General features: G+C 39.8%; 1 protein-coding gene and 1 long non-coding RNA gene across 11 annotated transcripts in view; one reads left to right on the top strand and one right to left on the bottom strand.

Annotated features, from left to right (window-relative positions):
* The window catches only part of NELL1 (neural EGFL like 1), a 361,894-nt gene extending 347,535 nt beyond the window's left edge, over nt 1-14,359 (top strand). For 4 of the 5 annotated variants that reach the window (XM_033150879.1, XM_033150869.1, XM_033150907.1 and 1 more), the window contains 3 exons: nt 5,573-5,749; nt 9,209-9,433; nt 13,629-14,359. In XM_033150879.1, the coding sequence (XP_033006770.1) occupies nt 5,573-5,749; nt 9,209-9,433; nt 13,629-13,679 (453 nt within the window). In that variant the 3' untranslated portion in view covers nt 13,680-14,359. The remainder of the gene's footprint in view (nt 1-5,572; nt 5,750-9,208; nt 9,434-13,628) is intronic. The other variant, XM_033150888.1, reaches the window with a different exon arrangement.
* LOC117047605 lies at nt 3,091-23,812 on the bottom strand. 6 transcript variants are annotated; one of them, XR_004426699.1, is made up of 6 exons: nt 23,744-23,812; nt 21,161-21,223; nt 9,184-9,330; nt 8,057-8,114; nt 6,177-6,231; nt 3,091-3,188 (listed from the first exon to the last, which is right to left on the bottom strand). It is a non-coding gene; the product is annotated as an uncharacterized LOC117047605 (long non-coding RNA). The 6 variants fall into 6 exon arrangements; XR_004426701.1 differs by lacking the exon at nt 3,091-3,188 and adding an exon at nt 3,737-4,174; XR_004426698.1 differs by lacking the exon at nt 3,091-3,188 and adding an exon at nt 5,736-5,818.
* Between the last annotated feature and the right edge of the window lie 883 nt (nt 23,813-24,695).

Below are 24,695 nucleotides of genomic sequence, written 5' to 3' on the forward strand. Positions count from 1 at the left end.
AGGCCCCATTAGCTAAAATGGTGCCTCAGGTTAAGAACAGTTTCAGGTTAAGAACGGACCTCCAGAACGAATTAAGTTCTTAACCCGAGGTACCACTGTACTAGGCAGTTGTGGCAATGGGAGGACCTCTCTTGAGGCCTCTCTGTTTCTCCCTCTCTCCCTCTTGGTGTCTTTAATGCAGTGCATCATGTGCCAGGGATTCTGGGATTTATCAATCTTCAGGCACCCGAGTCCTTTATATGTCTGTTAAGCATCCTGGAAAATACATATCCTAGTGCTTGCTGTGCCTGAAACACTACAGATTATGGAGCACAATGTCTACACCATGAACTTGAGATGGGTGAACTTTTGAAAATTTGCTTTGAATTCATTTCGAAATTATTTGAGGTTCTCTCCTCTCCCTGCCAAACCAGGAAAAGCTTTCCAAGTCAATTCAAGGGTGGAAATATGGGAGGTTGTATTCCTTCTACCGCCATAATTTATCATGCCTGCACCTCTTTATTATAGCCCCATTAGACATAGTAGCTTGCATTATATTGAATTGGGCAAGAATAAAGGTGCACCAGCGAGGATGGGGAAAGAAGCCAACTCTGTGAGTCATCTTTCAGCATTACATCTTCTTCTACAGAGTCTTTTGCCTGCCCCTGTATAAATAAATTGTGCCATTATTCTGTATGGGAGTGATGAAAGACCCTGCAGGGACAAAATACAAAAGTGGTAATGAGGATCCCATGCCTCATGGGGTCCTTGGCTTCTCCCTCACATTTGTTCTTTGCCCCTACAGTGGCTTCAGCGCTCTTTACTGGATGTAAAGAAGAAACAGCTCCATTTTATTCAATAGGTGAAAAGTGAGCAAGCAGTTCTTCTGCTTGGGTTTTCTGAGGCAGGCTTAATGAGCTCCAGAGTTCTTTTCCAAGCCTGACTCAGGGGAACTTCAGCAGCATCTCCAAAGACTTGGGCACCTTGGATAACTACATTTCCAAGGGTCCTTGGCACCTGGAATGCTACTGTTTTAGTGCTCAGCATGCCAGGGAGAAAGGAAAGGGGGCCTCACCAGCAACAACTGTCCATTATGATCCACCACCAGTTAATTGAGAAGAAGGTGATCCACTCTAGTGGCAGTGATCCCGACAATGGAACTGAGAAGCCAATTATGATCTGGGTTTAAATTTAATTGCACTTCAAGCTTGGGTTTTAATCACTTGAGGAGGAAGTAGTTAAGTTCACCATTAAGAGTCCCCTTTTCCAGACTTGGACACAAGCATACAAGCAATAATTAACAGGTCTCATTTATTGATATAAACCACCCTACTAGTAAAGAATGGAACTGCACTTGTGATTTTAACCAATTCATTGAACTTGTGCTTATAATTTATAGACATTTAGTTTTGGAAAAGATCCTGGGATCTGTAGTTTGTTGAGAGTGCTGGGGGGTGATATCACTGTGAGGGGTAAACTATAGTCCCATGATTATAAACCAGAAAAAGACTCCTTTGGAAAGTTCTGGACTCTCCTTCCTTGGAGATTTCTAAGCAGAGGTTGAATGGCCAGCTGTCATGGATGCTTTGGTTGAGATGCCTGCATTGTAGGGGGTTGGACTAGATGGCCCCTGGGGTCCATTCCAATTCTACAATTCTATTATTCGTTTAACTTTTGAAATAACTTGTTACACAAATTCACCACCAGTTTTTTCCTTTATCTAAACCTCTGATTATTCCAAAATATTAGCTGCTTTCTTGTCACTGGGCTCAAATGACATTCTTTTTGTATCTCCTCTTGGTGCAATTAATTGAAGTACAGGAGTAGTGGTGTTTGGTAGTGGTCATAGTGATGTTGGTCACTGCAGTTCATTTTTTGTTCTTATTTTGTCAGATGAAAAGAGACTAGATTTCCCACTTGCTCATTCTGTGCACATAGTGGAAGAATTATTTAGAAATGGCTGAGGTTATTTTAAGAGATGGATATTTGACACTCCAAAGCAACAAGAGACTTTGTGCAGTGGAAAAGGCTACATATTTGTGACACTGAAATATTGGGGTCAAATTGCTCTCTGTAGAGTGCAAAGTGAATAGGTCTGTATACAAAACATAGAATACTATGAGAGGCATAATAATTCCAATGATAATGAAAACTGTGTTGGAAAAATGAAATTCCAATTAAGTCCAAATACCAGTTACATCAAGTATATGGACTAGGTTGCACTACATATTTAATTTGAGTAATTTAATTTCAGTATCACTAATGAATCATTGCAGAACTTGAGTGATGCCGAACTCTTCTGCATTGCCCTCACAGGTGGTGGCAAAAATGTCTTTTTAAAAAGGGAAAATACCCAGAGAAAAATGAATAGATACAAATAAAACATGAAGTAAAACACTTAAATAATAATAATAACCACCCACTGCAAGACATGAAAGGAACTACCCTTTGGCTAACTACAGGAATCTTGAAGCGTTTTTTGTTTTTTTGCTTGTTTTGTTTTTGTGGGGGGAGACACACTGTAATGTTCAGGCACATTGTTCTGCATAGAATTCAGGGTTGCTGTTTCATTTTTGTTTTTAAAGAAATAATGCAAAATTCCTAATTCTAATTCCACTTTCGAAATAAAACAAGGCTATTCCAAACTCCAAAATCTGGACAAAAATTTGATTGATGAGAATTGGAAGCATCCCTTTCTCAGATGTCTGGATGTGCCCCTGAATTTTCACTAGGCACTAAATCTTTGCTAGGCTGCCTCTAATATTGCAGGGTTCCACAACAATGGAGGCCAGAAATATTTTTCTTATTAATAAAACCAGTCACAACCTTTTATGAAATGGTTCCTGATTGCTTCAATTTGTTTATCTGCACTGGTGTAAGCAGTGCTTTTCTTCTAGAAGAAAAGGTGCCTGAACTGCATACATCTGAGTACCCCCAGAAAAAAGCACTACATACATGAAAACCAGCATTCTTGCTCTTTGAAACATGGGCAACGTTTGAGCTCAGGGTGAAGTAGCTGTGTGACAAAGTAGGTTGACATTTGCTATGCCACTGATAATGGATGTACATTTTCACGTTTGAACTGCAAAGTTACTGTATTCTCACCTGGAGATAACGGATGTCTCTTCAGAAGTTCAGCATCACATTGAGTCTCAGCAGCTGCTGTGCCAGCTGCTTCTCGGTTCTACCTGTCTCTTTTCTTCACCCTACTGTAGGAAGCACAACTTTGAGAGATAGTATTGCCGATGAGTAGGTGGGAAAGGAGGGTAGGTGGCAAGTCTGAAGCAGCAGCAGAGGAGCCTTTGTAATAACGGTGCATCTTGTCATGCAGAGCCTTATGGCAACAGTGTCCTAACTGCTTACATAGGGAGCAGTGATGTGAGTTTGAGGCTGCAGAAGCACGCCAGTAGGAGCACTGGGTTCATTGCACCAGGGTTCCTGTGCAGCCCAAATCTTACTACCACCTTGCCCCCCCTTCCTTTGTTAACAGCAGCGCATTGCTGCCGGAGGCTATTGCTGTCACTGTGCCCCACTGGGCAAGTCATTCCTGCTACGATGCCTGAAGAAACAGATCTGTTATATGCTGTTGGCACCCCTGCCTGCCTCCCACTGAATATAGACTAATCCACTGAAAACCCTGTTCTTAAAAGCAGTTGTGTGGGGTTTTTGCTTGAATTAACCGTTCAGCAAATGAAAAACCCACTACCTAATTAAAAATAATTCATTAGTATTCTTGATTTCATTCAGTGTTATGCATGTAAAACCACTGAAATTATTTATTCACCTATAATAACAGGTAGAGTTTCCAGCACAATAATTCCTATAATTATCATCCTCACAATTTGAATAAACTCATTTTCCCTTTTCCATCAAGCCAACACATACTTTCTTTTTTACATTTTAAAACAATATTGATGCTCTAGTTATCACAAGGATTGTAATTTAATCTGTAGCCACTGAAATGTGCAGGATCCTATGCAAGGAGTAAATATTTAGCACTTGTTGTATTAAAGCTTCATTTCCGAGGGGTATAAATAAAAAGTTTTTTCAAAAATGAGTCGGAGAGCGTGAGCCAATCTAGAGTGAAGCACTTTTACATCGTGATTTCAGTGAGAAAGGAATGTGAAATTGTGCTGAGTTGTTAGATATGGTGACAAAGTCTTCTACTACTTCCTCTGTTGGACTGTAAGTCAAGCTGTAAAAAAAAAAGGGTGAAAGGATGATAGGTTCCTCCATTAACTTGCTGTATTAAATTCCGATGACAGGACTGGTTTTGCAGTGTAATGCATTTTTGTTAAATTGACGGTGCCACCTGTTCAGCCACAAAATTATTGAAAGTATTATCTCTACAATTACATGGTTATTCAAAAATTTGTGAAGAAAATTGTTGCTTCATGATACTCATTATGTGACTAATAGAAACATTTGTTCATTCAGAATGCACCCAAGAAACTATTTGCAAGGGCAATGGTTTAAAGTGTTCATTTGGGGAGAAAAAAATGGTAAAGTTGAGAACTTTTCCGTTCACACACAGCTTCCAAAGATGAAATTTGAGAGCATATTTATTTCTTGTATAAGTGGAAAGAGTATCCAAACCTCGGTTTGATAACATTTACAATATGCTAAACTAACCAGAATAAAACATAAACCCCAATATTGGCTAGAAAAGTGAAAGCAGGAAAAATGTAGAAAATAGGTGCTGCTTGCTACGTTTTTGGCTGCTCCTTGGAACAGAAATAATCTTGTCTTTGAAGTCTGTGGGAATACTCATAGTGTTTATTTAAGGCATCCCAGAACTAGGATCAATGTTAATCTGGATCTTCAATGGGTGTCACTCTGCTGGTGAAAGTCATCCATCAATAGAAAGTAGAGGGAGGCAGTTTACAGCTGAGAGGTCTGCTGGAGTATGCAGGTATCTAGGGGACGGAGGGGTGGGAAGAAGAGTTGCTGATATTGCCTCCTCCCCATTCCAGCAATGGAGTAAGTGGAGCAACATACACTGCATTCCACCCAACAGTTGGTGCCATCATAGAACAGTTGCTATCAGAATCCTTGACAGTTTTCACTCTTTTAAGTCCACATGGCACTGAGTCCAATATGAATTTCTTATTTGGCTGTTTACTGCTAATGCATCAGTTGAAAGCAAAGAAAAGTACATGAATGTTTATGAACAAATATTATTGCGTCTTTGAATAAAGAGCATTGCAATACATTCAAACACTAAATTTAGGGTTGTTTCCAAAGGTGCTCCATCACATTTGGAAGGCAAAAGTGAAACTAAAGCCAAAGGTTTTCTTCCATTTATGCAAGAGTCTGTGCAACCTCACTCACAAGCAGAACTATGAGAATTGCTATAGAATATTTTTTTTTACAATACTGCGCCACCTCTTGCCTGTTATAGAACAATGAGCATGGTATGAGTTTCTGAAATGTGACTATTGAGCTTCCCAATCACTTGTATTTGTGAACTGTACAGTATAATGAGTAAAACTATAAAATGCAAATTGCTAACACGCATTGCTAGGCACTGCCCCAATTTGATCTATCCCTTATTTAGAAACACTTAATTCTAATGATTATTGTTTCTTGACAGGATGGCAAAATATTCTGTCGACGAACTACGTGTGATTGTCAGAATCCCAGCGTTGATTTCTTCTGCTGCCCAGAATGTGATACCAGAGTCACCAGTCAATGTTTAGATCAGAATGGGCACAAGCTGTACCGAAGTGGAGACAATTGGACATACAGTTGTCAACAGTGCCGCTGTCTGGTATGGAAGCCAATAAAATATTTTTCTTGAGAGATGCAAGAGCAGTAAAAGATTGATGAACACGCCATACTGGAACATAAAAAATGCATACTGTTAACATTCTTCTCTTCTCATGATACAGTACGGAAAGCTCTATACAGTGGTATCTCGGTTCTCGAATGTAATCAGTTCCGGAAGACATTCGAAAACTGAGGTGCAAAGGGCTGCCTGCAAATTCAATTGAGAAACACGCAGTGGAAGCATTTATTTCCAGGTTTTTGGCATTCGGGTTCCGAAACATTCGTCAACAGAGACATTCAAGAACCAAGGTACCACTGTACATATATTCTAAGGTGCATAGCATGATCTGAAGTTATGGCTAAATGGTGATCTATCACATTTTCCCATTAAAAATAGCAAGTTTTTTAAAAGTGCTTATTTGACTGACTTCTTCAATATAAATGTGGCATCTTCAAAGGCATTACAACGTTCACCATTTTGGTCTGGGCATGAAGAAAAAACAAAGTTTCCATCAGCTTTATTTTGTGTGTTTTCCTCTGCAACGTATTATTCTGAACATTTCACAAAGGTAGAGGTTAGAGGGGTCATCATGAATTAAAGACCATCAAGATTTATGCACACAAAGGATTGATCTCTTCACTTTCCAGAATGCATACATGATAAGACTGTAAGAAGCAGAGCTGTGTTTTACTTTAGCCTAAGAGGAACATTTGCACACCAAATTGTCTAGGAAAGCATGCCAGTTTTAAAAAGAAAATGTCTAATGCTGCTGAAATAAGTTAGGTAGGTAATAGGTTTTATTGAGGAAACAGATAGCTGTATTTCTAAATTGAAAACTGTGAGAGGGCTTTGCTGTCTACTTCAGTTACCATGACCTGATCCAGCTGGGGCTTCCTAGGGATGATTGCACAAACATATATACATGCAAATGTGTGCTGCTCATGCACATTCTTAGGCTGAAAAGCCTCAACCAGGAACTCCAAATATTTGTTTGGGGGAAACAACTGAATTCAACATTCTTAGTTAGTGGACCCTTCTTCATTAGAGGCTTTTAAAGAGAGACTGGATCCATAGTAGTGGAATCCCTGTGTCAGCAGAGGGATGGAGATTCTCCCAATATGTCATTATCAGTATTTAGAAATTAAGGCCAGAAAATGTGGCTTCTCAGTTTCAAAATCTGTAGTGCAGCAGCTAAGAGCCTGACTGTGAACAAGGAAATCACTACAGGAAATCTTGCCTCTGCTGTTAATTCGTTCTGTTGCTTTTGGCAACCCATCCCTCTGCAGTCTTCCTCATGTAATATGGAAATAATACTACCCAAAGCGATTGTAAAGATTACTAATACTAGGTAATATCAAAATCACTATTGTGATATTGGAACCTTTTACAATATATCTGCAGAAACAACAACAAAACAGTTTTATTTACAGAGAACAAGAAATATAACAACATGATAACATAGAACGTATCATTTAATGTAATAAACCAGAAATGGAAGCTGAGGGAAGTCAACCCGGGGGGGGGGGGGATTGAAAAATGAATGTTTAGTAATGATACTGGATACTTGTTATGAGAAAATAAAATAAAAATTATTATTTTTAAATACTATGTAATATCAACTCTGTAAACGACTATATACATGCTTTGTAATAGTAGTAGTAATACAATGTTGTTTTTTGGGGGAGGGAGGGAATCACTAAGGTCCAAAGAACAGGGCTTTTCAGTGCCACATAGCAATTCACAAAAGTGACTTTGGAGCTTCAAAAACAACTGGTGATGCACAGCACAAGTAACTAAAGAATGTTAAAACTTCCAGTGGACTTCACAAGCAAAGCACATTCTTTTCCTCCAAAGAATTCTAGGAACTATAGTTTACCCTTCTGGCAACCTTTAACAAACTACAGTGCCCATAATTCTTTGAGAGGGCCAAAGTACTTTAAAGGTATAGTGTGTATGTTGCCTAATACAGTTTATCAGATCCTGATACCGTAGGGTGCATTACTGCGGGGGGGGGGGGGGGGGGGGAGCTGGCTCTCCATACTTCATGTTGCGAAAACTTAGTGTGATTCAATGCTTGCTTACTCAAAAGAAAGCTCCTGGACTTCTTTTGGACAAAGAACATATAATGAATCTAACACTTAAAAGCAAAACAAAATCCTAACAGTAGCAAATGCGCAATATGCTACATGTTTAAACTGGCAGCAAAAAAACTAGGTGTTAGACTTTCAAAGACTATTATTAATAATAAATGTTCCTATTCCTCCAAGAGGAGTGCAATCCCATCCAGAATAGGTTGACTCACCTTACCTTTCTCCACCAGTGACTCTGTCTAATCTGAATTTCATGGCAGTTTTGGTTGCAAATGCTGCAGAGTAATGCAATGAATTATTTATCATTGTATCCTGAGGTGTCAGTTATCATATGATTTCTGGATGAGTTAACTACTGTGTCATTATCTCTTAGTGTTTGTAAACTACTACATAGCATTTTGCCTTAACACTGTAAATAGCTACTGGCAGTACTGGAGTACAGTACTGATGTGATAATATGGTTCATGGTTTCCTTTTGTTAAAATGAGTAGTTTACATAGCCACGTAAATTGCTTAAAGAACATAAGAAGAGCCTGCTGGATCAGGCCAATGGCCCAACTTGGCCAGCATCCTATTCTCACAGTGGCCAACCAGATGCCTGTGGGAAACCAGGAAGCAATTTGTGCTGAAGATGCACATCGGCATAACAGGGCTATGAAATCAAAACAAACATGTGCTTCAGATTTCAACCATTTGTGACTTTTCATTCAGAAGCTCTATATTATCACATCACCCAGTTCAGCAAATGAGTTTCACATACAGTTGTACCTTGGTTGTCGAACGCCCTGGAACTCAGACGTTTTGGCTCCCAAATGCCACAAACCCAGAAGTGATTGTTCCAGTTTGCAAACGTCCTTTTGGAACCTGAACGTCCAACTGGGCTTCCTTGGCTTCTGAGTGGCTGCAGGAGCTTCCTGCAGCCAATCAGAAGCCGCGATCTGGAAGTCAAGCACTTTGGACTTCCACGGTATGACTGTACAGCAGCATGTCGTATCCACATCCTTGGTTGGAGGTCTGCAAGGACCATGCACAGAGATGTGGGCATGGTCCTTAAGCTGCTGTGATGCCCAGAAGCACTGCACTGTTTAGACTACTGCCAGATCAGAATAGGCTTATTTTGTAAGTGAATTTTAGTCAAGAATGGAGAACTTGTACCCTTCGAAATACTGAGGTATCAGCTATTATGGGCAACAATGGAATAAGGGGAGTCCTATTCCAGCAGCATCGGAAGGGGGGGGGAGGTTCCCCACCCCAGTTTTAGGTAATGACTCGGGCCTAACAGTAAAAGTTGATCAAAGAAGTAGTTGCTGTTGATGTTTTGTTTCATAGTTTGACGTAACTTACTGTGGTTCTCCCTCTGTTTTCACAGGAAGGTGAAGTAGATTGTTGGCCGCTTGCATGCCCCACTCTCATCTGTGACTTCACAGCAATATCAGAAGGCGAATGTTGCCCTCATTGTGTCAGTGACCCTTGTTTGGCTGATAACATAACCTACGATATCAGAAAAACTTGTCAAGATGGCTATGGAATAGCACGACTCAGTGGCTCCGTATGGACAATGCTCGGGTCTCCTTGTACAACTTGCAAATGCAAGGTATTTGATAGCAAAAGGTGGAGGAGGGGAGGACGGTGCACAGAATTTGTGTGTAAGAGTCAGCCTCTTTCCCTAGGAAGGTTGCTTTTAGCTGCCACTGGTAGCAGTGAGCTGCAACGGAAGAATGAAAATTCAGTAACAAAAATTATGCAATTTGTGTAATGGTAATTGTGTGATTATTATCCAGGGAGATGGGGCCAGAAATATTCAATAGGCTTCTTCTACAACTTTAAAATAGTCTCTCTTAAAGCCCCGCAGGTATTCTTAATATGCATGTAGACTAGTGATGTTAATAACTAGTAAACATTTTAGACATTTATAAATAGTATTTTCAAAAATAACCTGCCTGTTAGCAAAGCTGTTACAGTACAGTAATACCAATTGCAGGGTGCAATATATTTATGTTGCATTCATTTTGAATCCCTTCTTGCTCTATTTCCTTACACAGACGGGCAAAAATTGAAGGTAAAGGATAGAAATACACATTCTCTAAAGCAGGAAAATAATGAGAAACACAAATTCTATTTTGTAGCTTGGTTTTATAAACTTTCTGGAGTATAATTCACTATTCATGGTGGAATGAATAAAAATGGAATATTAAACAATGGAGACGACAACCCTCAAGCCACATATTTTAGATTAGTGCAGAAATGGCCCATTTGAAGTTCTGAGGTTTCAGAATTGTCACTATACAGTAGTCATAATCACTGCTAATAGAATCTAGAATTACTCAGAATTCACTATTAGAGGTGGTCCAGGATACTTTTTTGAGGGTGTGTCCTTCCACATTTATTTATATTATTTATTTATATTTTAACTTTCTCCCATAGACCTTAAAGTGGCATACATGGTTTTCCTTCTCCCCATTTTATTCACACAGCTCTATGAAGTAGGTTAGGCTGTGGCGTAAGGTCACCAAATGACCTTCATGGCTGAGTATGATCTGATCTCCCAGGTCCTAGCCCAACACTCTATTCATTCTAGCAGTGCTTCCCAATAGATACAGAAAACCTCCCCGACTCATCATCTGTTGGCACATAAAACCTGGAAAGTCCTCACCTACTTAAAGAAGCCCCCCAATCCTCCAAAAGATTAATGTCAACAGCATCCAAGAGCTCCAGGCCTCATAAAGTATTGTTGTGCTGTCTGTCATAGTTTTATGGCATTGTCCTATACGCAACTTTCTAAAGCCATTATAGTTTAGGGCAAGAAGATTTCACTGTGAATGTAACTGATACCAAAATGACATCCTTTTGAGAAATCTTGAAATAACCTCATATTTATCACTTCATCCACTTTAGCTCTCAGAAATACTGTGATGCACTTAGTGCAATTAGCATCCGTTATCATCCAAGGTTACGCTTTTTATTTAAAATGAGAAGAAAATGAAAGTACCAAAATAGTAACTTTTTACAGTGACTAACATGCAGCACTTGAGCAATGCATGTTAATCAAATAATGATTTCTTGTTCTTTTTACACCATCCTCCTGGAGGGAATTGCTTTCCTTTGATCCTTTCTGGATCACTGAAAGTACCAAATGCTGTTTTATGAAATACTGTATAAAATACTGTCGCAGGGTATTCTTCGCCATTTTCTCATGCACAGTGCAGCAATAAGCCATGGCTGGAGTATTTGAGCTTTAATTCATTTGATTTGCTTTCTTGCCCTTGGGGCTCTTTCCCCGAGGCATTGCGCTAAGCTGTGACAGGGATATATAGTTGCTTCCATTTGTGTATCTCTGAGGTTCAGATGTCACAGACTCAAATCATATGGCAGCAGAGATAGGATTAGTATGGTATTGAATTTGCTCTGTTTGCCATGTGGATTAAGAGTTCCATGCACCTGGTGAAAGCAGGCAGGAAGCTGCTCTGTATATCAGACACTTCCAAGAGGCATCTTTGTTAGTTCCTTCTTAACAAAACATACTGTCCCAAGTTACCTGAACAAGCTTAATAAAATCAAACTCAACATGATTAGTAGATATAAGTAGCTCCATGACTGCAAACCAAATGTACACATCAGTTAAGTCATTAAGAATCAGCAGCTTGTGAATTCCAGCTCTAGTTGTAGCTCTTAGTTATCTAAATACCAAAATGAAGCAGTTCCCTAACCCCAATGGTTCCTGAAAATTATTGTGACTGTACCTTACCACAAGAAGTGCCAAACAAGATCATTCCATAATTCAAAACTCCGGATATACAGATATAATCCCACTGATCCAAATGGTTCTGTCTGCACAAGAGGCTATCCCAATCAGCCGTTACTAGGGGGCAAGTGTCCTAGGCTGCAAGCCTAACCACACTTACCTGGGAGTAAGCCCCATGGCATTTGGTAGCACTTACAGCTGAATAGACAAGGTTAAAACTGCACCGATTCTTAAGGGGGTGGGGTGGGGAGTTACCTGCTTCTCTTTTGAACCACTTCAGCATTCCTGTGTTAGAATGCCAAGCTTTTGGTTTGCTAAACCTTCAGAGTGGTAATTCAATTTCACAAGAATGTGCCTAATAATATGTTTAGTAGAATGAATCCAACTAGTTGGAAGTAAGCAAACCTTACTAAAACGAGACTTTTTGGAACTGAATATTTAGCCTGAGAAAATAGTAATTCCCATTTTCCATCAGAGAACAGCTAAGAGGCTGCACATGTGAGAAAGAATCATCTCTCAGGAAACATATCTATGTTTCAAAGAATAATAATAATATTAGTACTCATGCCAAGAAAATGCTGCAAACTATCTGTAAACAAAGAAGAGAGTTGGAGGAAGAAGTATTGGAAGATTCTGTATTGCTGCTCTTATTTTATTTAATTTACTAAACTTAAAAGAAAATTGTTGCCATCTATCCAACAGAATCTGAATCAACATTTTTGGGCATCAAAGTAAATCATCCATTCTCCTTAGAACAGTCAACTTCATACATTATCATGGGCCAGTCTATAGAATGGCATAAGTCTTCCCATTATGCAAATAGCCTACAGTTTAAGTGAAGCAGCTCTGTGTAAATGACTGCTTGTGCAGAAGTTCACTTCATAGGATCTGTTCTCCCCTCCCCCCCCCCCTTTTTGAAGGGTAATAATGTGAACAGAACCTTTGTGGAATTACGATTTTGCCTATGAGAGCCATCAGTCACGTGATCTATTTATTGAGCAGCATTTATAAACTGGTTAATGTTTTTAAAAAATCTTAGCGGTATATCAACTAAAATATATATCATTAAATCAAGAACAAACACAAAAACCCCTAAAAGCCAATGAAACAGGCCATAGAAAAACATACCCTATGATGCAGGATACAGTGCCACAGGTAGAATTTCCTGAGATGATCTAAGTAACTTTCAGGTCTAGACTGGAGCAGGTGGCCTTTCAGGTAACCTAGTCCTAAGTTGTATGTTAACAAGAAGACCTTGAACACATGGCCGCTGATTGGCAGCCACTGCAGTTCCCTCACCACAGGTGTATTATGGCAATAGCATTCTGTACTAGCTGCAGCTTCTAGCCCAATCTCAAGGCAAGCCCTACATAGAGCACACTACAGTTGTCCAATCGTGAGATTATCAACACATGAATCACAGTGGCTAAGTGATCTCTGTCCATGAAAGGGCGTAGCTGACACACCCGCACAAGTCCTCCTCGCCCCAGAGCCTCCTCACCTGAGTCTCCAGTAACAGAGATGGTGCTGTACCTCTCAAAGTACACACTTGTTCCTACAGAGAGAGTACAACCCCATCTATGTGATGGAGGAGTTCTGCCATCCCTCCACTATATTACTGCAGCACTGGTCCTTGGTAAATCTTGCACAAAGCAGGACTCTTGACAATAAAAAAAGTCTTGGTTGTCTCATCTTTGGGGGACCGAATTGCAAAATGCTCATTTCCTGAGTCTACTGAGCCCATGTCATAATACAGTGGTACCTCAGGTTACATACGCTTCAGGTTACAAACTCCGCTAACCCAGAAATAACGCTTCAGGTTAAGAACTTTGCTTCAGGATAAGAACAGAAATTGTGGGCTGGCGGCGCAGTGGCAGCAAGAGGCCCCATTAGCTAAAGTGGTGCTTCAGGTTGAGAACAGTTTCAGGTTAAGAACGGACTTCCAGAACAAATTAAGTTCTTAACCCGAGGTACCGCTGTAGCCACATTCACTGGTTGTGCTAATAGCATTAATGCATCTTATTTTCTTTTTTGTCTCTCCTCACAGAATGGAAATGTGTGTTGCTCTGTGGATTTAGAATGTCTTCACAATAACTGAAGTATAAAGCTGGGACTATTCTTTTCGCGAGGCAAACGGATGCAACTTCCCACTTGCAAAATGAATGCAGTTGTAAGAGATGGGAGTTTTATACAATAGACAATTACCAAAGTCTCCGTCTGAGGAAGATATTTGGGAGTTGCCTTTGGGACCTACCACTACATGCTCAACCTTGCTAGGCTTCTCTCGGGTGACTTTTACAGTACAATACATATAAATCAATGGTTGTTTAAAAGTTTTGAGTGTTGTAAATTACACCCTTTTCCTGTCAAATCATTTGCAAATGCATTGAAATTATTTCATCGGTAAAATACAATGTATTGATTTGTTTACTTTGTGTACAAAACCAACATTATGGAAACTCCCATTTTATTTTAGGTTAGATCAAGGTCCCACAGAATAAGGCTGCCTGTTGTGGTTTCGTCCCATACTATTGCCTATTTAGTTCTGAGGTCCCTGTCGGATGTATTTATGAAAATATGTATGTATGTACAGTCAAATTGCATAGTACTTATATTTCATAACTGTCAAGCATTGTAAAACATTCCAAGGTACATTTTACTTGTACAGGCTGGAAGTAATCAAACCTCAGCCTATCTTTATGACAGAAACACACAAATATATAAAAGGGATAATGTCACAAGTTTAATGAAGTGGCAAAAAGCATATTTTTTTTCAGACAAAAGAGCTAACAGCAAAATTCCTGTGTGGAGGGGAAAAGAAATAATGACACAGTTTTCATCAGTAGCACTCCAGAACGTACTCAGAAAACCATGGCATTTATCAACATTAGGCTTAGCAGAATGTTGTAGTTTGCAAGTCATACAACAAATATTGGATGTGGGTGTAATTCAGTTAGGGTTGTGCAGCATTCAATAGAGCAATCAAAGGGCTTTACACTTCCAGATTTTAAGTGAATGGGTGAGGTTTTGATATCTGTTAAACTGGTATATGTTTATAATCTCTTCCTCATATAGTTATAGTTGCTTTAGCATAATAAAGTCTGCCATCCTCCATTATGTATGCCATAACGAACAAGTTCATCTCTATTTGTACTGTGTTAGAGCTTACAAGGAACAGTGTAAATGTCACTGCATTTAGCTATAATTTCAGCATACATCACCTTGGCAGTGTGCTAGCCTTGGAAGAAAGGTGGACCACTCCACGTTCCAGTTTTCATTAAATGTAATATATTCACCAAACAACCTTGTCCCCACATCTCCTGACATTCAAAAAAGATCTAATTTATTAAGTTAGCCATCTGTAAAACGCTGTTTAAAATCCTAAACTTAAGCAGAATTGTAATTAAAACTTTGAAATGTGCACAAAGGTTAAGTTGGAATGATAGGTAGAGGCTTTGATTTTGCAAAGCTAAGATGTCGATAGCGCTAAAGCAAAATCTGTCTCAGCTTAAAACTTCCAATAGATTCGGTCCTATCCAACTGGTTCCCATGCATAGATTGCCTCCCACAGCATAGAAGGTACACCAGACTGCTGAGTGGGAATAGGGAAGGTAAACCCCCCCCCCCCATTTCCAGATAGGCTAGTTGCATACAATGTCAACCTTGATCTTTTGAGTGCAACAACAGGATATGTTTGCTACCAAAAACAAAAACCAACCTAGTTTGCTTTTCACTACACCTGCTAAGCAGAGGGGGAAGGGACATGAAAACACTCCTGCACTCCTAGAACTTAGAACCAAGGTCACTGTGTTTTTAAAGTGCTTATTGTTCTCATTCTGCTTTTGCTGTGTGAGATACTTTTCATTTTTTACTGTTTATATCTAACTCCTTGGCCAGAACGACAGTCTGGTGGCAAGCTTAGCAAGTACACATTACATTTGTGGAACGACTGTTTTAATCCAGAACTGTAAAACTGATTTCTAAAAGCCATGGTAGAGTATCTGCAATGAAAGAATAGTGGACATTGTTCTGTGTTATATTGTGCACAGAGCATTCTACTAAAGGTGTATTTCAGAACAGTATGGAAGGTCTGCAGTCAAGTGAACTTTTTGAAGCCTGTTATAGGAATGGATTTTTTAAAAAATGAATATGATAACACATTCATGCTCTATCACAGTATATTTTTAACATCCAACATAAAAATAAACCCTTCAGGCCAGTTGTTCTAGTACACAGGTGGACCTAGTGGTTAATGGTACAGGCCCTGCTTTTGTTTTTCTCTAATGTCCGATAATTCCTTCATGCACAAAGGATTCCTCAACCCTGAAGACAACAAAGAAGGCCCTATTTGTATGGGACTCCATGCCAGCAGAGTTTGTCTTTTCTTTCTATCAGTTGCCCCCCTTTTAGCATCCCCTATGTGCTGATTTTCATTGTTTTAATGATAGTATTATAAAGTTGTGTTTTAGGATCCACAAAGGACATTTGTAAATCGCATCATTAATCCATTTTGTAAATCATGTTGTAAACCCCAATGGTAATTCAACTGAAGGAAATGATGCAGTGGTTTGGGATGTAAAAGGGAGTGATTTAAAACTTGTGGCATCTAAATAAACTCCTATGTACAGATTTCCTGGCCTCAGCCTTTTTTTTCTTTGAAACTGTGCATGCATTGCAGACATGTTAATACTGTAATATTACAGTTCTCTTTCTCAAGCTCTGGGAGGAAGACCTTTCATCTCCTACAGCACCCAATATCCACCTGATGAAGTTAAACAACAGATCAACAGAGCCAGACTGATACCCAGAGAGAACTTGCTGCAAGACAGACCCAAAAAAGAAAATAACAGAACACCACTAGTAATCACATACAGCTCCCAAGTTAAAACAGTACAACACATCATCAGAGACCTACAACCTCTCCTAGACAATGACAGTTCTCTTTCTCAAGCTCTGGGAGGAAGACCCTTCATCGCCTACAGACAGCCACCCAACCTCAAACAACTCCTCACCCACAATAATACAACAACAGGACTCAACATGGACACTGGTACCAGAGCCTGCAATAAACCCAGATGCCAACTTTGCTGCCACATACACCCGGACAACACCATCACTGGCCCCAACAACATCAAACATACCATCTCAGGACTATTTAATTGCTCATCTTCTAACATTGTGTATGCCATCAAATGCTAACAGTGCCCTTCAGTTCTCTATATTGGACAAACAGGCCAAACCCTACGCCAAAGGATAAATGGACATAAATCTGATATCAGGAATCACAAGACAGAGAAACCAGTAGGAGAACACTTCAGTCTCCCAGGACATTCTATACAAGATCTCAAAGTAGCTGTCTTACTACAAAGGAATTTCAGAAAGACTGGAAAGAGAAGTTACTGAATTGCAACTAATTACCAAACTTAAAACCATGGAGAGACCTGGTCTGAACAAAGACATTGTATTCTTATCTCATTATATATGAGAAAGCAATCTTTAGCCATCTCACCCCTTGTTTTTTCCTGTAAGACCAACTGCAGTCGTTAACAGTTGTCAACAGGTTTTCCACACCTATCAGCCAATCACCCATTCCCACCACCCTTCTGAGTAATACCCCTCCCCACTCTGTCACTATATATGTCTTACTACAAAGAAGTCTGGTGACTTCTGTTTCAGTGTATCTGAAGAAGTGTGCATGCACACGAAAGCTCATACCAGGAACAAACTTAGTTGGTCTCTAAGGTGCTACTGGAAGGAATTTTTATTATTATTATTATTCTGTAATATGAAGAGAGGGATGCTGGATCAGGCCCTTCTAGCCCAGCATCCATTAAGGTGGCCAGAAGCCTATGGGAAACCCACAAGCACTTCTCCCCCCCACCTATGTTTCTACACAAGTAGCATTCCGGGGCATATTTCTTCAGATGTTAGAGGCAGCACACAGCCATTTATAGCCTTATCTTGTCTAACTTTTTAAAGACCATCACTACAGCTTGTAGGAGAGAGTTCCATACTTAAACTGTGTTTTATGAAGACCCACTTCCTATTTGTCTGTCCTGAATTTTCTAACAATTCATGTTCCTTGGATGCCTGCAAGTCCTAGTACTATGAGAAAAGTGGGGAGAGTTTTCTCTGTCCACTGCTTCATACCACACATGAATTGATATAGCACTCTCAGGTGCCACCTTCACTCTTTTCCTAAACTAAAAGCCTCAGTTGCTTTTTCCCATGGGAGAGTTTCTCCAGCCCCTTACTCATTTTAGTTGCTTCTCTCTCTCTCTCTCTCTCTCTCTCTCTCTCTCTCTCTCTCTCTCTCTTAATTTAAAGCTTGATTAGAAGTGTAAGTTTATATAATGCTCAAGCCTCTCATGGGAATAAGGAGGGAAAGTACAATTTTGAAAGAATGGTGGTAATTCTCTTTCATGATTCAACCACATTCACACATACAATAAATTTTGACAATTCCCTGATTAAATTAATGCTAATGACTTCTCCATTGCCTAATAGCTATGAATCTCTACTAATGCAAATGCATCTCACAGTATGTTCACCAATCTGTCTTTCACTTCTGAAAACACAGATTTTCTGTAAACATTCCTTCGGAGATATATGTACTATCCTTCTAACAAGAAGACAGTTTGTTTATACTTGGGCATTTTCCATTTTTATTCATTGCTTGCTCCTGACTACTTATTAATCTCTTCTGACCTTTGGATTTTCAGCAGCTTAACCCCCTTGCACTGATTTCTTGACTTTTTGAAAGCTAACCAAGAGCTAAGGCGAAACTCTTACTCAGCCACAATGCCTGTAGGTGAACAGGTAAACTTTGGCCGCTCTCTCTCTTATACAGCTATTGTGAGGATGAAAGGGTGTGTGTGTGTTTACAAAGCACATCACCCTAGGAGGGTGGGATAGAAATGTAATCGGTAAAACAATAAACAATCATAATAATTAAAGGACAATACCTCCACTATGGTCTTATTTGTAGGTAGTGGATTCCAGTTTAAAATTATCACCACTGCATTCTGTGTCATGTGAAGCTTCTGAATACTTTTTCAAATGCAGTCCTAGACTGAACAAGCTGTAGCAGTCCAGCATCAAAAAGGGCACACCTGGTGTACCATTTCATTATGATGAATAGACAAGACAGAAGAATCCTGCTGGATCCCCCATAGACAAGGCAGATGCCTGTGTGAAGTCCACAAGCAGGACCTGAATGCAACAGTAATCTCCCCCCAGCAACTCACATTCAAGCCATGCTGTCTTTGATCTTGGAGGTATCATATAGCCTTACCCAGTGCCGGATTTACATATAAGCTAAACAAGCTATAGCTTAGGGCCCCACTCCCCCCTCAATTTTCTTTCACTTAATATACTTATTAATTGTATTTCAGTTCAACAATTACTTTGATAAAACACATATTTTGTTATATGCAAATGGCTTTAGATACCTATTAGGTCCATAAATTACCACATAGCATATTGTTGTTGTTCAGTCGTTCAGTCGTGTCCGACTCTTCGTGACCCCATGGACCAGAGCACGCCAGGCACGCCTATCCTTCACTGCCTCCCGCAGTTTGGCCAAACTCATGTTAGTAGCTTCGAGAACACTGTCCAACCATCTCATCCTCTGTCGTCCCCTTCTCCTTGTGCCCTCCATCTTTCCCAACATCAGGGTCTTTTCCAGGGAGTCTTCTCTTCTCATGAGGTGGCCAAAGTACTGGAGCCATAGCAAAGTACTGAACATAGCATATATTCAACAACAAAAAACAGCGACAATTTGTTCTTGACAAAGGACAGCTGGACAGATAAAGGGCACCATTACTTTCAGTAGCTTAGGGCCTCATCAAACCTAAATCCATGAAAGCCATTAAGTTGACAGCCTTCAGTACATCTTATGAAAGCTAATTCCATGGTTTAACATGTGCTCTGTGTGAATGACTACTTCTTTAGCTCTTAATCTCCCACCATTCAGCTTCACCGGATGATTTTGGGTTCGAGTATTACAAGAGAGGGAGAAAAGTGCATCTCTGTACACATTCTTCATACAATGCAAACCTTTATATTCATCTTATCAAATCCTTTCCCAATAATTCAAATATCCCCAAATATTCTAACCTTCTCTCATGGGGGAGCCGTTCTACTCACCGCATCATTTTGGTTGCTCTTTTCTGCAGCGTTTCCAGTTTTCTAATACAGTGCAACAAGAACTGTACATAGTATCCCAAGTGTGACTTGTATAAAGGCATTATGATCTTCTCAAATTATTATTTTTTAATCATTTTTCTGTTATTTGACATGGAATTATCCTTTTCACACTACACTGGGTTCTACGTTTTCACCTACCTATCCACTATAACCTGAAGATTTCTCGAGAGGGTGTTCCACAGGCTTGGGCCCATGGCACTGAAGAAACAGATTTTAACAGTTAAAAGCCACACATATAAACCATGGGTGATCCCCAACAGACTCCCTCCACCAAAGCTCAATGACTGGACAAGGATATAAGGGATCCCAGGACCAAGTTGTTAGGCACCTTGTAAATGAATGCAGGAACTTAAGACCTGGCCCAGCAACGCATGAACACCCAAGTTTTCAAACACCAGCATCGTGTGTTCAAATAAGGAACTAACGTAGATCAAGAACTAATGAAACGTGACCAATATTTCCAATTAGGAAATATTAGTACATTTCTAAGCTTCACGCTTGAAAGACCATTACAGAATTGCCTTCCATTTGACGTGTGCCAAATTTCTACGAAGGCGTTTTCAGTTTGCGATGTTTATTAGCCGAGTGATAATCTGGTTAAATTGCTTTTTTCCAGCTCTGTTAAAAAAAATTTACTTATGTGGACTGTTGCCGAGTTGTAAAATTTTGTAATATTCTTTTAACCTTTCAATGTTTTTGATTGTAAGCTGCTTTGGAGGGGCATTTAGACAAGCAGCCTAAAATGGTTTAAATAAAATAAATGTATAAATAACACATGTAACTTAATTAGCATTAACTTCCCAATCCTATTATGGTTTTTTTCATAGAACATAAATTAGTCGCTTTTTTGTACGTCCAATTGAGTTATTTCCTAACGCAACAGGTAAAATGTCAGGTATAATGAAAGGAATGGTGATCTACACTGAAAGACTTAAATCTCAACCTCTAGGAGAAGTGTGAAAATTGCAGAATTTATATGTCATAATTAATTAGGAGATTCAAATAATAATTTGACTGCCTTTTATGAGTTGGAATGCTACTGAGGCAATTTGTTATTAGGCGTATGTGATTGTGCTCAGGGAATGTGACTTATCCAAAGCCAGAAAATGTTGAAAAGATCATTAGCTGGATTTGAAACATTGGCAAGTGATGGTGGGGGGTGGGGTTGAATAGGAAAATACATAATTGGAGCTCTACTGAAGCTATCATTGTAGTTGGACCACTCACTTTATTGTAAATTGGTCAGAACAGTTTTTTTTCACTAACTGCTTCCTCTGATACAACTATAGTTTCATTTCTTTCATAGTGGGCATAATTTAAAGGGCTGTTGAAACTGATTTTGAAGGAACAAGGAAAGAATCTCAGACTCACCTGTCTAGATGCTCCAGCTACAAATCTGGATCGTCACTCTTTTCTTCCATGCCAAGAAGCTCACTGGATAAAAGAAGAGCATAAAGCACAATGATTTCCAACAAACCATAACAGACAAGAGAACACTGCTAGTATTCAAAGGGTCTCTTTTAAAGGGGGGGGGAGCTTTCTAGTGAAGCATCTCTGTCACTCAGAGATCTGATAGACTATACTTCGCAGAATACAGGACTACGCAGATGTTGCCTCTAATGTAAAATTGTGCTTAAAATGAACAAGGCACCTACTGTTCGAAGAAATCCTTTGAGGAACCTGCATCTTTGGCTTTCTGATCTTTCAAGGGCCAAAAACTAAATGGTAGGAAGTGCCACAAAACTGAAAAATAGGAAGGGGGTGGCACAGTCAAGACTGTAGCAGAAAATGTGCCTTCTCCACTCTTGCCAAGAATATATTATGAAAGATAATAGCCCAGCACTTTGGGCTTATGTTAACCTTCTGGATACAATTTAAGGTTTCTAATTTTGCCACAGATGTCCTTAGTGACTGAGGCTGTTGAGCCTTGAGACTACATCAATCTCTATGTCCCACTTTAATTTCTAAAATCAGATATGAACGGCTGCTTCACGAAAGCTGATTTTCCTACATAGAAATCAATTCTGTGGATGAAACATGTATTTAGTGTAACCTAATACATACACACATGGGCATCGTACATGTAAACAAAACAAAATTTAACATGTTGCATTTCTCACAGGGTATGTTGTATAAAGAAACTTCCCCATGTGGCTCTCTTCCATATAAGAATTTGCCCTGTATGAAAGTGTTCTGAGCAACATCTTAAGTTTGCCTTGATGACCAAATATGTGCAAAAAAACAAGGTATTACAGGCAAACAATTTCAAGCGTCTCTCTGAAGCTCTGGAACAACTGTCAATTCGCTATAGTAGGGCTATAATATTGGATGTAGCTCATCATCACTCATTTGTTCTATTCATATCCTGCCACCTTCTAGATTACCTAAAGCATCTAGCTAAAATCTGTATTTTTAGGTTGTATGCTTAAGCAGACTTATCAAAACACATGTCTGTCCCCCTTTCTATGGGTATGATAGGCTGTTACGACGGTCCTGCTCAGGTTGAGCAAGACGGAAATTTAGAATAGATCGCTAATCTCACCTGTGCTATTTTATTAATTTTATTATAGCTTTAAAAACAAAACACTTCATTAAAAAAATTCTATTGCAGTTTTACATAAGAAACTAAAAAAATTAATACAAATGCTGAAAATCCATACAATAAGAAAAACAAGACAACAAAACATTGAGGAAGCCAGATTTTTTTAAAAAATCAACAGGATTAAAATTAGTAATGCTACAAAAATCAGGAGCTTTTTTCCTCCATTCTCCTCTTTCTCCTTCCTCACCAACTCTGCAACTCATCAGAGCAGAGAGAGCTGGCCCTTATGAAACAGTCTTTGCTAGGAATACTCATAGAATCGTAGAGTTGAAAGGGACTCTGAGGGCCATCTAGTCCAACCCCCTGCAATGCAGGAATCTCAGCTAAGGAATCCATGACAGATGGCCATCCAACCTCTGCTTAAATACCTCCAAGGAAGGAGAGTCCACAACCTCCTGAGGTAGACTGTTCCAATGTTCCAACAGTTCTCACTATCAGAAAGTTTTCCCCCTGTATGTTCAGTTTGAATCTCCTTTCTTGTAACTTGAAGCCATTGGTTCGAGTCCTACCCTCTAGAGCAGGAGAAAGCAAGCTTGTTCCACTCAGAATGACTTCTGACATTTCCTTTGATATTTTCAGTTTGGGGGCAGGGAAAGCTTGTGGGAAAATACAAAGATCTTTGTGGCAGCCAAACAGCAGGAAAATAGTTCCAGACAGACCTCTCCAGGGAGTACATTCTGTAACTGGGGAGCCACTATAGAGATTACCATCTCCCTGGTTGCCACACACACCCCTTAGTAGGGGCACACTGTTGGGAAATTCCATTCCACCTTAAATTGCAGACGTGTGAGATTGTGACATGTCACATGTCTGTTTACATTCCAGCACAGATTGCTGGGAACTTCCATTGTGTATAGCTTTTGCTTTTCTGACTCTCTCTAGGAGCAGACAGAGAGAGACTACATGTTTTCTTTGTCCTGATTCATGAGTAATAAATCCGTAGCTTGTTAGTACATTTCCACAAGCCTAACACCTATTCTGTTTGCGCCGTTGGCTCTGCAAATATGGTGCGCTCAGGTTTGAAGTCTGAGTCACTGCTTTACGTCGCACCAGAGATTGGGGGATCGTCGCGACCTGAAGGGCATGATCCATCTGGGGGCTAGCCAGCTGGCTTCCCGACCCCCGAAGGATGCCGACACACACACCAGAGAACCACTGGTCCACAGGCCTGATCTATCCCACCAAACATATCCTCACGGCCTGCCAGCCCAATTCAATTTATTTTCAGTGGTCGCATCGGCTGCAGTACTGAAAAACAAAACAGAGAACCAGTGGGAACTCTTCTTCGCCAACCACTCCGGAAACAGGAGAGAAACAGAAAAACTGGAGTAGACCAGAGCACTTCTTGTTACCTGACCACTCATAGAAGAAGAGGGGAAGGATTTTTGGCAAGGAGAGATGTCAGCAATGCCTGGTCCACCTGCCAGCAATCTTGTCTCGCCCGAAAAGATATGGTAATGGATAAATAGGCTCAGGATGTGCACATGATCAGCGTGTGTTGGTCACAATCTAGTCTCATTTGGAAAGTCTAACAATGGCTACTATGAGAGTTTATGGAGCAGGGTTTTTTGAGTATACGATCCTGAATCAGCAAAGACTGAGCTAAGTATATTCTGAAGGTGCTAATAGCATACTTTTTCTTTAGGCACCTGACTGGCATCTTGTGTATCTTGTGTGTATTCATTTTGACCCCGCCCACTGCTGCCACACAGCACCCAATAGGTTTTACCAGGCAACATGACCTTCGGGCTGAAAAAGGTTAACCACCCATAACATAGGGAGACAAGCTGCTTTTCAAGCATCCTAGTTCTAGACAGGAAAAGGCATTAAAATTTTCAACTGAGCCCAGAAATGGACCATAAACCAATGCAACTGGTTTACTGTTGGTGTAATATAAACATGATAAATAAATAAGCTGAATGGGAAGTAACATTTAAGTGTAGAATAATATATCTTTTGCAATGCCCTAGGAAAAAATATGTTTAGGAATTAAAAGTGAAAGCAAAGCGTTTACCACTCTTTGATTAAATTTTGATAGAACCTCTAGGAACCATAAAAATTTGCTTTGCAAGCCACATCTGGCCCCCAGTTGGGCATGCCTAGATTAGCACATACAACCAAAGATTGCTGCCTTGATCAGCCTAAATCATAATGTGCCACAAGCAGAGAGCTGTGGGAGAACCAGGTGCATCAATGAGTGAGTCAAGTTTAATAAGATATGTGATTAGCAGTTCATTAACACAAAAATGAGGAGCAAGTCTCCTGAAGTAAACTGAGCTATTGCTGGGATAAAAGCACTTTTAA

This window comes from Lacerta agilis, chromosome 1 (genome assembly GCF_009819535.1).
Source record: "Lacerta agilis isolate rLacAgi1 chromosome 1, rLacAgi1.pri, whole genome shotgun sequence".
Taxonomy (NCBI): Eukaryota; Metazoa; Chordata; class Lepidosauria; order Squamata; family Lacertidae; genus Lacerta; species Lacerta agilis.